Genomic DNA, 14,078 nt, shown 5'->3' on the forward strand with positions numbered 1-14,078 from the left:
TTTAACATGAACAGGACAAATATATTAAGAAAATGTGTAGGTGTACACAAGGTACATGAAACTCTGTGCCACCTGACTGTTTGAAAAGCCTTCATTCACTTTATTTAATCAGTTTTTCCCCACAAGGTCAGACTTTGTTTATCTCATGATAACTCTGGTCACGTTTGACTGACTGATCCCAGATAAAGTTCTCAGGCTCCAAATTACCCAGAGCCTGTCTTTTTTCACCCTGCAGCGATCTAACTACCTGCACAGGCAGATGGTGGCTCTGGCTCACCAGTATCCCAACGTCCGGGTCACATCGTGGCGCATGTCTACGATATGGGGCGGTGCCAGCCTGCTCACCATGTATCTGAAGAGCATGAAGGACCTGCTGGCCATGCGAGATTGGTCCTGGGATTTCTTCATCAACCTGAGCGCTGCTGATTACCCAATCAGGTGAGTAATCATTCTCTCTCATTACTCTACTTTTTACTGATTATTCTGTTGATATCACTTGCTTTGCTTGGTTTGTCATTGTTTTCTCTCAGGAACGATTCGAGTTTATTGGTTGCCACAGAACAATTGAATTAACACCTGACTAGCGTCTAGCTGTGGGCTGTTGGGAGATTAGTTCCAAGCAATGTCACAATTTAGTTTAGCAGGGGATTATGGGTAATTGAGATCACCATTAGCTGTTTGATCTGGTGTCAACAAGCTTGATGGTTCATAGAACTGTTCAGGGATTACATTGCAGCGTATTTTGGAGATTGTACTTTTTTATTCAGAATTAGCTCAATTTAATGACGGAGCCACAACACCAAAGCAAACCAAGGGACTTTAAGTCTACCCCAAATATTTCAGGAAGAGTAAAATAAAAGACTCCAGTATTTCAGGATCTCATCACATTACCTGTAACTCAATGTGGCATTTCTGTCTGTAAGCCGAACTGTGTCTGAAGATTTGAATTATCACCATGATAAATGACATTAGTGTGCATAACTCTTCAGTCCATAATGAGAGCAAGATGAGAGGTTGAGTAACCCAGCTACTCCCCCGGCTACAATCAATACTACAGCCATGTCATTTTCTGCAGCCCTCAGAAATCAGGGTGTTAGAGATCGATACGGCCGTGTGATGAATTCTGGCCTGTCCCGCATAGCCGTTCAAGGTTAATCCTGCCTCTCTATCACTCCGTCGCATGCCACACCTCCAGACCGGAGAGGGAAGTTAGCTGTGAGCCAAAGCCCCTTTAAAAAGCGGAACATCAAAGAAAAATAAAATGATTCTTTTCATCTCCAACGCTGAGTCGGGATCAGGTGCATGCTATAAGTAGCCTGTCAGTGTGTGTGTGTGTGTGTGTAGTTCAGTGATGTAGTTGCTATCATTTGTATTATACTGTGCAGAAACACCATTTCTCTAAAACATGAGGACAAATCGGTCCATTAAGGAGTCCGATCCGGCTCCTCCGGTTGTGGTGATGGAGAGTTATTTCTCAGTCCAATAACATAACAGAAACAGGGGTCAGCAGAGAGGAAGCTGTGAGGAAAATAACTTCAACAAAAGATAAGAAGTGCACTAAGAAGAGTCGCAATATATATATACAATGTATATATATACAACATTACAAAACTTTAATTTGAAGCAAGAAAGCATTTGAAAATCGAACAAAATGGCAAAGGTACAAGACTTTGTACTTAACTGCTTTAATGAGAGAAGGAACTGCAATCCCATCAAGCCTGGCAAATTACATAATAGAAATAAAAATGATGGTAAATATAAAACTATAGTTAGAAAACATCATGCCTTTTTTTTATTTACATTATTAGACATTATAATTTTATGATACCTAAAATAATTACTAAAAAAATTTAGTTTTTGGAGATTACATTGATTGATTTGAGTTTTTAGTGTTTTACTTTTTAGTATATTAGAAAAGATGAACAGAATTTTAGCATTCCTGCTGAATTCTTAGATTTCTGCTTAACTTTTTTTAATTATTTGAAAACAAGTCCTATTTTCTTACGCAATTTTTCCTCCCAAGTTGGCTTCATTGATCTTATTTTAAGGATGTTTAGATATTTATATCAAACTATATTTTGTTTATTGCAAAATATGAATATTATGCATACAAATATTTAGGTAGTTTAAGAGCATAGGGAAACTGACTCTACATCACTTGCAGCGTTTTATGGGAGAAGACGGGCACTAAATGTACGGGTGTGATTTACATGTCGCGATTCTATGATTGGTGAAGATTACTCTGTAGGTTTTCACCAGGAATTCTGCTGTTGAACACGATTATTTGAAAAAGAAGTTGAAATCATGCAATACCATCGATTAACAACCTCGAAGCTTACAGTAGGTCTGTCTTTAAAGGTTTATAATGAATTGGATTTTTACTTCTGGTACCCAACTGTTTCATCCTATTGCTGTTGGTTAAAGATCACCTCTGAGTGGACAGGACTGAGCACAGACTGACAGATCAAGAGGACGAAGCCTGTTTGGAGTCCATTAGACTTCATCTCAGTTTGGCCATAGAGACGTGAAGGGTTATCATCCAGACATTCAATGTTTTTTTTTTCTCATTCTTGCCACAATGGCTTTAACAGAGAAAGCGAGTGTGAGACAGGAAGTAAGGTGAGAGACAGAGACAAAGCCACAGACAATGTTCGAATACACGCTTGACTTCCAGTCTAGAGCCACAGTGTGTTTGCTGACACTGCAGACTTCGCTCGGCTTCATAGCGGCTGCTCCCATTACCGACTAATTGCGTATGACAACGCGTGTTAGAGGTCCTGGGGGGACATCTTCAGTGCTGGCCTTCCTAAAGACCTGTGCACAGCCCTTTCGCAGAACGTTTTGTCCACATGTCGTGACTGCTGTGCCGAGGGACATGTGGTACCTGTGTCTGGTGACTTAGCAACTTATTTTCCCCTCTAATTCCCTCCTGATGTCCATCCTTCTGCATGGATGCCTGTGAAAGGGGCTGACAAAAAGCTTTCTCCTCTATAGGCGAGGCTGGACGCCAGAGGCGGCGGGCTCTGTTACACCGAGCCTTTGTTGGGAGCGCTGGGCTCTTTTCTTCCATTTATCCGCACCATCTTGCTCTTTTCCTCCGGCCCTGTTTTTAAGTCAGCGCAGCTGTATTTATAGCCTTTTCATGAAGAGAGAAAAGGAGAAAACAATGAGTCTGGATTGTGTTGTTCTCCTCTTCCCATGTAGTGACATGGGCTCCATGATGCCCTCTTCTGGAACGGAGCAGCTCTGCAGACTGTTCGGAATGGATAACTAGCTTACTAAATACTATACAATATATACTGGATTTAAATAAAAAGTTAAACATTTGGTATTATTCCATTATAAATGCTTCAAAGTGTAGGATTCTTCTTTTTTTATCCAGTTTTATTTAAAAATGATTAACATTTTTCAGTTCAATTAAATAATTAGACAAGAAAAAGCTAAACTAAAAATATTGATATTGATATTACCTCTGGTTCATTCATCACACTAGAAATGAAATGCTGAGCATCACATTGTGGTATCCCATGCATATATACTGCAGCAATAGTAAGATTAGTATGATAGTATGCTATAGGGCTGGGTGATATGGCCAAAAAATCATGTCTCGGTGTGTACATATATATATATATATATATATATATATATATATATATATATATATATATATATATATATATTCTACTTTTTCTATTTAGATGAAAATTAAGTATTTATTTAAAAAAAAAATATTTCACATCTTGCCCAATACAAACAATGTTTATCACATTACATTCTAGCATTGTAACAATAACATTACAGTCTAAAAACAAAAATAAAGCTTTTTAAAGCAGAAGTTAAATTAGCTAAAAAATGAAAATAAATAAAAACAAAAGCATAGACTAATTATATTAGGTCTACATTATAGTCACTTTACAGGTACTGCTGTCATAAAAATAGACTTCACATTTAATGTCCAACAACAAATATTTTAGCAAAATGTAAATTTTAGTCAGAATTCTTGCACTCATATTCTATTGCGCTCTGTCTGTTTGGCGCGCATGTGCACAGCGGGGCTTGTTCACTGAAGTCTGTGAAGTTTAGCAGAGACTCACTGACAGCAAAATTAACATTTTTGCTTGTCTTTCTAACAATTACAAATGGAGAATATACCTGTGAAATGGAAGTTCTGCACTGTGGAAAACACATCTCAAACGCATTAAACAGAACAAGTATCTGTCAGAGCACCTGACAGGGTAAGCCGCGTTAACCATATCTGTTATTTTGAAGCTCTAAATATAAAGCATGTCTCATGTTTAGGACTAATTGTTTTTATGCACTTTCTCTGCAGCAGCTCACTCAGTGTCCTCTATTTTTCAAATGCGCCGTAATATCAAACTACTGTATATCCATATAAACGGTATTGCCTCATTCTATATCATTTATAAAAATATATCGATATATGGTACAAATTCAATATACTTCCCAGCCCTAGTATGCTTTTTTGAATATAGCCTTCAGTCCCAGCCTGCATGTCTCTGACAATGTTCAGAATGGAATACTACTGCTTACTCCATACTGCACCATATATACTGTGTACAGGCTACTATATCAAAAAATAGTATACTTTATGCAATAAACTATCAAACTGTACAGTGCAACATTGTTGCCACATGAACTCATTATGTTGCATGTTTAATTCAGAATTCAGTTGTTGAAAATGAATGAAGTGAAATGATGTGTAGCAAAGTATGGTGTCCCATACTCGGAATTTATGCTCTGCGTTTCACCCATCCAAGTGCACACTCACAGCAAGTGAGTAGTGAACACACACACACCCGGAGCAGTGGGCAGCCATTTTATGCTGTGGCGCCCGGAGAGCGATTGGGGGTTAGATGCCTTGCTCAAGGGCACCTCAGTTGTGGGAATGAGTGGAAGAGAGCGCTGTTCATTCACCCCCTCATCCTACATTTCAAGCCGGTGCTGAGAATGAACTCTTTAACCATTTGGCCACAACTGAACATGTAAATACAAATGTTAAAGGGGTCATCGGATGCAAAATTCACTTATATATGGTGTTTTAATATGATGTCATATTGCTCATGCTCCGCCCACGACCACTGACGGACTGTCCCGTATTAGCATATTTAGTCCCACGTAGTAGCACTTACGTGTCTCCATGGAAGAGAGGGGTGGGGTGAGCAGTTGCTCATTATCATTTAAAGAGACATGCACCAAAACGGGTCGCTGTAAACAGAGCTGTTTTTGACCAGGTAAAAAGGGTGTTGTTTTACCATTGAGGAATTTTAACCAAAGTATGTTACAAACTTTACACAAAGACCCTAAAGAATCATACTAACTTGTGGAAAATGGGCATCCATGCGATTCTTATGTGATTCTTATCTTATGTGATTGGTCATATTATATTATTATGCATATGCAGCATGCAAATTCAAATTGTTCTAAGCTACATTGGTGCCACATGGCATCTGCTTTGTGCAAAAATATCCTTATTTTTGGTAGTCTGATTTGAAAAAGGATTCAAAAAAGATATTTCAGTTCATTCATCGCTATTAAGATTTAGTTGGGCTCCTCATGGTCTGATCTGGTTGCATACTGCACAGTTGTAGAAGGTCATCGGAGTATTCCATGCCTACAGAAAATTTGCATACCGTGAAGAGACCTCAAAAATAAAGCGTAAACATCCTCTCCGTCTCTCTCTTTCTCCTGCTCTCTCCCACTTGAACTGATGCTCATTATTATTGCACCGTTTTGAAGGTACTGCAGTCAGATTTCAAATCGGTTACAGAATACAGCACTCTAATAACCTGAGTGACTGTCAGCTGTAAATGCAATAAACACTGGAGCAAGGTTTCGTTTCAAATGCCACCCTTTTTCAAACAGTCAAGCAACAGGAAAGACAATGCAGGTCAGGGTGCATTTGTGCATGTTCATCTTTTTACCAGATAAACATTTAATGTGGTCCTATAAACGAACGGTGGATGATATATCGCCTTAAGCTATTGAAATGAAACTTGTGAGATAAAGTCGTATATGATTGACGTGTGCAGCTGTAGGCATGTTGACGACATCATGCAAGTGATGATAGAATGGCAGAGTGTTTACTGAGCTAAAATTCACTTGCAGACATCAACAAATTCACCTCAGCTATTTATTACTGTTTGGTTGTGAAGAAATGTTTGTTACCTTTTTTTGAACAATGCTCTTCACCTATTTTCGCAATTAATTCAGATCCATCCACTTAAAGTAACTTTTCGATCATTTCAACCTGAGGTCTGCTGTCTGTTTTTAGTATTTCTAAGCTTTTTAAGAAATGAATCATAAGATTTATAAGAATTTTAAAACAAGATGTAATGGTTTGGCACCTTTAACATTTTCATATTTGCATGCTGATATAGGATTGTTGATTCTTGTTCACAGCCGAGGATAGTAACCAAAAAGTTGCTGGTTTGATCCCCAAAAATGAGAGCCAAGAGCCGCTGTTCCTTCGAGCAAGGCATTTTACATATACCACTGTCCCTAGTATTGTAGCAATAAATAAAGTTTTCATTATTCTTTTTATCTTCAGTGTGAAGTCATTTCCCCTCTACCAGAAGCCTGCAGTGAAAAAACAAACAAGAGAGAGCGGTGTGTATGGGGAAAAATGACTACAAACGTTCAGGCAATGCATTGTGACAGGCAGTGAAACGGGGCAGCTGGCATTTGGGGCTGAAACTGGCTCTGTATGTGAGCTTGGACTCGCCCAGAATCCCTCATGCTCCACGCTCATTTACACTGTGGCTCATTAGCCTGATTAGCAGACTCTCTGTTACTTTTTCTCTCTTTCACTAGTTTTCGGTTTTCCCTTCCAACACTATTTCGATCTCTCCTCAGGACCAACGATCAGCTGGTGGCCTTCCTGTCTAAATACAGAGATATGAATTTCATCAAGTCTCACGGGAGAGATAACGCTCGGTGAGTGCTGATGTGTGATACTGCTGATGGCTTACGGTGCCCGAGGCTCAGAAGGGTGCCCTTTATAACCGATAAAAATAAATATTTAATTTGCATTGTTGATAATCATCGCCAACAGATTCATCAGAAAACAAGGTTTGGACCGGCTTTTCTTCGAGTGTGACACCCATATGTGGCGGCTTGGAGACAGGAAAATTCCAGAAGGCATATCCGTGGATGGAGGCTCTGACTGGTTTCTGCTCAACCGAATGTTCGTGGAGTACGTCATCAACTCTCAAGACGACCTCGTGACCAACATGAAGCGTTTCTACGCATACACGCTACTACCTGCGGAGGTGAGATACCAAATTACGCTCCAAAATCATGTTAAAGAAGTAAAAACTATTGTTTTTCCAAAAAAAAAAAAAAAAAAAAAAAAAAACTTTCTTAAAACAGCGTCAATTTACTTGAATAACGATAATATATATTGGATTGTTTATTCTTGTTGTTTCTTGTTTTAAACATAAATCGAAATAAATGTATGGGTTAGGTTTAATATTGCTATATATTCATGATATAATACTATATATTCTCTGAAAACAAGTCTTATCTTTATTGTAAATTAAATGTATTTGTTTTAAGGCTGTTTAGATATTTTTAATAAAAAAATAGACTAATAATGATCAAGAAAATGACTTTTGCATTGCACAATATTACAAAGATTCTTCTACATTAATTCACTAGATTGGCATTCCATTAATTTTTCTCACTTATTCGCCAAAGTTGAAGTTTACGATGATAAACTGTGTAAATTTCCATAAAGCGAGAATGAATTTGCATAGTTTTATTTGCTCATTTGCATTGTGTATTTGCTCATTTAAAATGACTGTCAGTGTGTTAGTTTTAATGAAGGGCTTTTTGCTGTGCCATGGTGAAATTGGATTCTTCACTCTGTCTAGGTCTAGTTATTCACCACTGAGATATTGGATATTGTGGCTTGAGAAGGCAATTGGCCCTTTTTTACTGATGTAGACATTTAACACACTAGACCTCCTGACAGGGCTATTCTGTTAGACATCCATCTTCATTTTATCAGATGTCATTATTCTGTTTCAACCTCTTAGTCATCTGTTTTCTTCTCTTTCTCTTCACCTCTTACCATCCCTTCCTATTTATCATCCTCCTCCCCTATTCCCATTCTGTCTTCGCAGTCGTTCTTCCACACAGTCCTGGAGAACAGTCCGCACTGCGAGAGCATGGTGGACAACAACCTTCGCATCACTAACTGGAATCGAAAGCTGGGCTGCAAGTGTCAATACAAGCACATCGTTGACTGGTGCGGCTGCTCGCCGAACGACTTCAAGCCCTCCGACCTGCCCCGTTTCCAGGTGAGCACCTTGTATCCTTCCCACGATACTCTCAGTCCTCTCGTTGTCCAACTGTATCAGTGCAGCTGGCGCTAACAGGAACAGTTCAATGAACCTGATCATTAGTTAAACTCTTTTAAAGCCTTTTCAGTGACAGCGCTGACCTCACGCCTGAAGGAGACCTACGCCGCGTCCTATTTAGTCTGAATAAGCACAATAGGCCTTTAATTTACCTTAAACAAACACCTAATAGTGTGAGACAAGCTCTCCAGTCAGGAGCGATTTCAATTGTGATTAGAAATCCAATGAGACTCAACTAAAGGAAAGCCTTGCTAACTCGTGCCTACACAGGGGATCTGTAATTAACTCTGCCCGGCAGAAAAGGACGAGGAGGGATCAATTGCAAGGCGGTCTCTCATCAAAAGGATTCTGGTAGTGAGTCTAGTATGTGGAATGAGGCCGTGGAGCTTGACCGCAGCAGCCAATTCCCTTCTCTCCCCCCTACCTTTGGTCTGGAAGTCTCTCATTAGCCTCCAGTACAGAGTCAATCCTAACATAGTCATGCCCGACCTTGGTGACTCGCTCTCCCTACTGTAACTGGAGCTACAGGCCCAGTTGAAATGAGTTTTAAACATGTCATTCCCAGCCTGGTGATTTTCACATAGCTGGCTGTGCTTTATTTTTTCCATTCTGCTGCAATAGAATTGCAACTGTGCATTTTCTCCCCTTTTTAGTTTTCTCTCTCTTGCATGTTATGGTTTCACATTAAACGATGCAGCGGTCTATTCGGCAGGCCGTTTCCTCATAAACTCCCTACTGTGCACTCGTGTGCCAAACCATGACATCATCACCATGTGCCTCACCAGGCAGCTTTTGCCACTTTTGCGCACTTTTTTTTTTTTTTTTTTTTCAAAACAGCCCAGCTGAAGAAGCCACATTTTTTTTGGGAAAGTCAACATCCATAATGGTGAATCTTGATGTTCATATGTTCTAATTTAAGTACCATTTTATTTGAACATTATTTTGGTTTTATTTATAAATAGTGTTTCCTGTTGTGAATGAGGGCTGAAAACCCAGCACCATCAGCGCAGTATTTCGAGCGTTGCTAAATGTTTGCAGCCACAACTCCTCTATATAATGGAGTCTTTCACAGAGTGTGCGGTTAACTCATTCAGGCCTGTGCTGGGGGAAGGGCCTGTGAGCGTTTAGCGGGTCATTATTACTGAAGGCATACCCATAGTGAGTGTTGAGTAATTATCCTGTGACAATACCCCCTTTCTCACAGACAGCTCTGAAGAAAAAGGACAATGGGAGAAGAAGGGAGGCTTGAAATGTGTCATGACAGTTCAGTTTTTTATCCAAGCAATTTCTCACCCCTCACCCTCAAAAGGCCCAAACCATATGAAAGAGCTTCCCAAACTTGCCTCTTCAAATCACTTTTATTAAATTTCCTCACATTTTTGCCTTCTTTAACTGTTTAAAAAGAACAAAATTACTGAATACTATTTAACGGGATAGTTCACCCCAAAATGAAAATTCATCAAAAAAAGTCTTTCTTTTGTGGAACACAGAAGTAACGATCACTACAATGCAATTTAAAAAAAAAAGTTGCGATGAATGAATTGTTTATGCATCATTCTTTTGAATCGGCTCTTTCCAATAAATCAGTTGGTATACAATTACCAGTCTGAATGATTAGTTCGCGACTCATACTGATCCGATACTTGTGAATTTTTCCTTTAGTTTTGCATGGATTAAAGAAAGTCATACAGGTTTGAAACAACATGGAAATGAGTAAATGATGACAGAATCTTACATTTTGGGGAATTTTCATTCCTTTCGAGGTTTGTGTTTTGATTTTTCCATCTTCTACAGGTAGGTTGGTCTCTTGAAAGATGTCTGACAGGGGTCTGCTGTCACCTGAAAGCTATTTCAAGCATGAAGATTTTTGATCTCTTTGGTTCTTCTCAGATGTTGTCCCTCTTCTTATCTGTCTAAGTTACACATGTTAGTCTGCGGGGAGCCAAGTTGGAGATGAATAATAAGCAACACCACCGTCTCATACCAGACACATGCCACTTTGATTTTTATTTTTGGTGTCAATTATCTCTGGAGAATTTGTCTCTGATTCTTTTAGCTTTTTCCCCCTTCTAGCACATCATACTGAATGGTGTGCCACACTTTTCATTTTTCAGTCTCTTCGCTCCATCACTAACTCTCTTTCTCTTCCTGTTTCTAAAGTCTCAGCAGGCTGTCTTGTCTATCAGCGTCTCTTTGTCTTCTCACTCACGCTCTCTTTCTCTCTCTGTCTTTGTCTCCATCAGCAAACCACCAGGCCCACATTCTTTGCAAGGAAGTTTGAAGCCAGTGTAAATCAAGAGATAGTAAACCAGCTGGATGTCTTCCTGTTCGGAAGTGTGCCGCAAGGCATGCCGGGTCTCAAGGCCTACTGGGAGAATGTTTTTGATGAAGAGGATGGTATTCACAGCCTGTCCGACGCACATCTCACTTACTATCACGCTTTCGCCCGATTGGGTCTGGCACGAACTGGCAACTCGTTACAGGGCGACACCAATGACAACAGCTGCAGGTCAGTACTCAGTACATTGTTTTTTGTTTGTTTGTTTTTTAACTGTAGCACAAAATTAGTTAACTAAATTGTCTGGATTCTCTGTAAAAAATAACAACAGAGCTATAATCTGAATGTACTGTTTTTAGAAGATTTAACCACATTAAAGTTGTTTTAACCTTTTTTTTTTTTTTAAGCTTGAAAATTTCGGGATGCCATTGACTTTTGTTGTATGGCAACGAGCAGCACGTTTTCGTAAATCAGTGGGTTTGCTTCTGAACCCACATTTTACTTTGGAAATCATGAGTTGACCAAACACATCCAAAATTGGTTATCAAACAATAATGAATGTTGATGATTTTGTGCCTGGCAACCAATAATTCATTGCACAAATTATAGTCGACATAAACCGTTTATCCTCATTTCAAGTGAACCTGTTTTTAATGTGGTTTGGGTTGTAATTTATTTTACCTTCAGTAGTTTATTCATGGTTTTCAAAGATTTCAAGAGGCTCATTTGGCTGGCCTGACAGCACCAAATTTACACCAAAATTAGAGTTTCATTAGATGCACAGCCTAAAAAAAAAAAAAGAGTCAATTCAAGATTTTTTTAAATTGTAGTCATTTAAAATTATATCGATAATATTAATACTGCAAAATACCAGTGGAGGATTCCAAATACCATGTGCACAGCCTACATTTGATTTATATTTAAATAAATATATTTAATTTTCAATAAATGAACTGTTTTGATACATTTTGACTATGAATTTAGTGTTCATTTTATTTGAACAGAAAATGCATTAGTTGATCTTCATTGATTTTATTTATTACTGTTTTACTGCATTAAAAGCCACTAAAATTTCCATTCATAATTCCACAGTTTATGGATTGTGAAATATTTCAGACATTAGCTTAGATTTTTGGTTTAAATCGAGTAATGATTTCTTTCCCCTTTTGTGACTGCGACCGTAGATTAACCTTTCTAGGTGGCGTCCCACCAATCTGCTCTAAATAACTTAGACTTATAACTTGGTTATATATAATAACATGGTATATGTTGCTAATGATGACATCATTTTCAAGTGAATTGTTCTGAACATTTGTGTGTCTGTGTTTTTGTTGGTGTACGTTTTTCATTGTAATTATGTTTTGTTTGAAACCGAATGTATATTGGCATTTTGGATATTCTGAAAGCTGAATAAGTGCACACTCATTTGTGCTGTCTGCCGAGGGAAGCGCAGAATGTTTGATCTCACTTGCAGCAGATCTGAAGTTCCTCAGCTGTCCAAACATCTGTCATTACTGAGATAGAGAAGAGAGAGAGTCGAGAGAGGATAAGGGGCCGTGTTTGTCAGCCTGGCTGCTGTGTTTATGTGTTTATCAGTGCAGTAATGCCTGGCGTCGCTGCTGGTGCATTCTGACAAGAGAGCCACAGTATTTGGACCCTGCAGAGGGACTCATCAGGCACAAGGAGGAGGTTGTTGCTGGTCGTGGGGGTTGGGGTGGTGGCGTTTAGGATCCGTGAGTGAGGGAGAGCTCTGTTTTTTTGCAGCCCTCTGTGACATCAGCGTTGAGAGGCTGAGGTGGGCCGCTTGAATAGCTGCTCTGTTAGTCCCTGCGTGCTGCCCACCTCCTGCGGTGACAGCGGACGGAGGAGGAGGGGGAGGGCAGCCGCACCGGTGTAAATATTTGCTGTTCTGCTTGTCAGGCAAGCGATGCTGGGATGGAGCACCTCCAGCCTGTGCTGGAATACTGATGAGAGCACGGCGACGGAGCTCAGGGTGGAGATCACTGCGAGAGCAGCCATCCGCTCCGCGTGAACGCCTGCGTCTCTATCAGCTCCTGCTGCTCCTCCTTCTGTCTGTCTGTCTCAGTGTCTCTCAGCCCAGCACTTCACTCGCCTCTCTACAACCCAAATAAACTTTGCTCAGAATACAACATTATTGGTTCTGTTGCTCAGAAGTTTTCTCAGGGTTTTAAAAGGCTTTAGGTGTTAACGAAGCCCTAAGAAACTTGAATTTAAATCAAAGACAATTACTAGTCAAATTATTGGTCTTAATAAAGTCCTGTATTGCAAAAAGAACGGCATTTATTTGAAATAGAAATCTTTTGTAACATTGTAAAAGTCTTTACTGTCACTTTTGATCAGCGTATTGTGTCCTTGCTGAATAAAATAATTTCTTTCATTAAAAAAACATCAGCATATGGCTAGAATTTGCTTTCTGTTGGTTTGGAGTGGCTAGTTCCTTCTCAGCTAACATTATAAATCTCTTTGCTGTTACTTTTGATCAATTTAATGCATTCTTGCTGTCAAAAATATTTTTTTATGGTACATTAATTTATGTGGGAATATATAATGTGGAACATTCTTCATGTTAAGCCACCAAAACAAATACATTAGGGACAAAAATATATATTTTCAAATAATTATTATGTAAAATAGTCAAAATATCATGATCAGTAATAAATATTATTGAAAAAATCCCCAATGAAGATGCCTTGGCAGGTGTGGCAAAAAGTCCATTTTGAACCCTACATGTAAGGATTGCGAATTATTATTATTATTATTTCATAATGACATCTTTTCTGCCTGTAGGTATTATGCCATGGGACATCCTGTGTCTGTCCACATCTACTTCCTGTCTGATGAGTTCCAGGGATACCTGGTCAGGCATCACGCCACCAACCTGGCAACAAGCAAACTGGAAACCCTGGAGACCTGGCTCATGCCCAAACAGTTCTTCAAGTTCACCAATCCACCCAATACCTTCAACCGACTGCAGTTTGCAGAGGTTAGTAAACTCACAGCCTTACACAATACACACACACACTGGAGATGAAGCATTTTTGTATACTATAATAGCTAACGGCTGTTGGGTAGCACGTTTATGTGTCCTCTGTTGGTCATTTTTATTTATGAACTAACTGTCGTCATGCTGTTGTTCATGAATAAAAGTTTTAAGACAATGCTTATTTCGTTCTGGCTCACTGCAGTAAAAATGTCCTGGCAGTCTATAGGTGCAGAACCCCCACACTACCCTCAGAATGTATGCATTGCTAAGAATATTGACCTCCGAATATTATTGGCAATCTTACACTGCTGCACATTGCGCTTGACATACTCCGTTAAACAACCAATAATTCAGACGTTTTTCATTGATTTAGCTGTCAGGCAGCGCCATACCTGTCATCTTGCCCTTTGGCGTA

At 39.3% G+C, this 14,078-nt stretch overlaps 1 protein-coding gene across 1 annotated transcript in view; it reads left to right on the top strand.

Moving 5' to 3' along the window:
• The window catches only part of xylt1 (xylosyltransferase I), a 64,700-nt gene that overhangs the window by 39,853 nt on the left and 10,769 nt on the right, over nucleotides 1-14,078 (top strand). Inside the window, exons 4-9 of the mRNA XM_081385245.1 lie at nucleotides 236-438; nucleotides 6,874-6,954; nucleotides 7,073-7,289; nucleotides 8,145-8,321; nucleotides 10,625-10,890; nucleotides 13,468-13,663. Of these exons, the coding sequence (XP_081241371.1) occupies nucleotides 236-438; nucleotides 6,874-6,954; nucleotides 7,073-7,289; nucleotides 8,145-8,321; nucleotides 10,625-10,890; nucleotides 13,468-13,663 (1,140 nt within the window). The remainder of the gene's footprint in view (nucleotides 1-235; nucleotides 439-6,873; nucleotides 6,955-7,072; nucleotides 7,290-8,144; nucleotides 8,322-10,624; nucleotides 10,891-13,467; nucleotides 13,664-14,078) is intronic.

The sequence above is a fragment of the Scardinius erythrophthalmus genome (genome assembly GCF_964197995.2).
Source record: "Scardinius erythrophthalmus genome assembly, chromosome: 1".
Lineage (NCBI taxonomy): Eukaryota > Metazoa > Chordata > Actinopteri > Cypriniformes > Leuciscidae > Scardinius > Scardinius erythrophthalmus.